The 1,828-nt window shown below is 50.4% G+C and overlaps 1 protein-coding gene across 1 annotated transcript; it reads left to right on the top strand.

Moving 5' to 3' along the window:
• Positions 1-297: 297 nt before the first annotated feature.
• Positions 298-1,569, top strand: LOC149255074 (uncharacterized). Its single transcript, XM_089454943.1, has 2 exons — positions 298-996; positions 1,549-1,569. Exons 1-2 carry the CDS (start codon positions 298-300, stop codon positions 1,567-1,569), a joined length of 720 nt encoding a protein of 239 aa, XP_089311069.1.
• Positions 1,570-1,828: the final 259 nt, after the last annotated feature.

Here is a 1,828-nt window from a genome sequence, read left to right as displayed (position 1 = left end):
CCGCATGGCCACTCCCTGATCGATCTCTGCGAGCCTGCGCCTGGCAGCTTCGCTGCTAGGCTCTGCTTTCCTCCTGCCTCCAGGGCCTCCTGCCCTCTCCTTCCGGGGCCTCCTGCCCTCTCCTTCCGGGGCCTCCTGCCCTCCTCCTTTTCCGGGCCTCCTGCCCTCCCAGCGCTTTCTCATTCGGGTCTCTACCTCGCCCGCCCTTTGGATCTGCTCCCTCTGAGCCTCCGCGCCTGGCAGTGCTGCTGCTAGGCTGCTTCCCATCTCTGTTTGATTCCCAGAGGTGCCCCAACCATGCCTGCATCGGATCCACCCTATCAGGAACAAGAAGATCTGGAAAAGTCCTTTGCCTCGCTTATTCCAGAGAACTCTACTGAAAGGATCAGACCCTCAGCTTCAAGATTCATCAAAAAGCTGGATGAAATCCCGGAAGTCTCGCCTCCTCCCGCCCTTCCGAGGAGAGCTGCAGTGGCACTAGCTGAAAGAGGTCTTGTAGGCCAGTTTACGGTTCTATGTCCCTCTCCACACACGGTCCAGCGATGGGTAGAAAGGGACTGGAACTCGATGGTTCAAGGAAAGATAGCAATACGATTCTGTGGAAGAGGGTTCTTTACCTTTCTCTTTGAATCAACGGAGGATCGCAACCTCATCTTCAGAAATGGGCCTTACTTTATGGACACAAGAGGCCTCTATTTGAATAGATGGACTCCTGATTTTGACCCAGAGATGGACGTTCCTAATGCTGTCCCTGTTTGGGTTCGGCTCCCGCACCTGCCTCTCCTCTGCTGGGGAGACGAATCTGTGAAAGCAATAGGAAACCCAGTGGGGAAGTATATTGATAGATCGGAGCCAAAGGAGAACATGCACGCTTGCGCAAGGATATGTGTAGAAGTGGATCTGGGAAAGGGCCTGCCAGAAGCTATCAAACTCAAAGTCGACCAATGGACACACATACAACAAGTGGACTACGAACAGCTACCCTTCAAATGCAAGGTATGTCACGAATATGGGCATTTTGCCAATAGATGTAACAAATCTAAGATAAATGTTTCTGATACTAATCCTGAAGCTCCAGAGGAAGTTTGGGAAACAGTCAAAAAGAAAAAAGCAAACCCACCTCAAGGAAACCTCTCTAAAAACCCTACCCCCCCCCCTCTTAATCTGGCCCGTCCTTCCCTTCATCCTCCAACCCCTTTGAATCTCTGTCCACGGAAGACCCCCCTTCCCCTCCTCCTTCCCCGAGAGCTCCCATCGAAACCCCTTCCTCACCTCCGCCATCCTCTCCTCCTCCAACAGTTGAAAGAATCCTAACAAGGAACAAGACAAAGGAAAACAACATCTCCATTGATCCCCCAAGAAAAGTCGGCAGGAAATCCAACAAAGAGATAAGGGACGAGACCGCAGCTAAAGAAATGGCCACAGGGACTCAACAGCCAATGGACACTTATCTGGACAAGACAAAAGGAAGTGGAGAGAAAATGAAAGAGAAAGGCGGGACCCACAACAAGCAAGGTAAATGATGAATTTGGTCTCTTGGAATTGTAGGGGGATGGGCTCCTCCCTTAAAGCAAATGCAGTCCGAGACCTACTTAAATCAGAAAATCCAGACATCCTCCTACTCCAGGAGACCAAAATCAATGAGCAGGAATTCCAAAATAGCCTGAAAAGAAGTAAAACTTATGAAGGAATAGCAGTAAGTGCAATGGGTGCCTCAGGTGGTATAGGGACAATCTGGGATAAACGGAAATGGAAACTAATAAACCACAGGCAGAGCGGCTGGTGGATCAGATCAGACATTCAAAACACAGCTTTGACAGAAGAGTAC

The sequence above is a fragment of the Pinus tabuliformis genome, chromosome 7, assembly GCF_031772625.1.
Source record: "Pinus tabuliformis cultivar Carrire ecotype Pingquan chromosome 7, CPIR1, whole genome shotgun sequence".
In the NCBI taxonomy this organism is placed as follows: Eukaryota; Viridiplantae; Streptophyta; class Pinopsida; order Pinales; family Pinaceae; genus Pinus; species Pinus tabuliformis.
The sequence above is the reverse complement of the archived record's forward strand: the minus strand, read 5'-3'. Positions and strand labels throughout refer to the sequence as shown.

What these genes read in the sequence shown, in the direction of transcription:
- LOC149255074 (XM_089454943.1), top strand. Translation starts at nt 298, where the DNA reads ATGCCTGCATCGGATCCACCCTATCAGGAACAAGAAGATCTGGAAAAG. An exon ending in AGCTACCCTTCAAATGCAAG is followed by an intron (nt 997 to 1,548) that starts GTATGTCACGAA and finishes TTGGAATTGTAG; the next exon opens with GGGGATGGGCTCCTCCCTTA.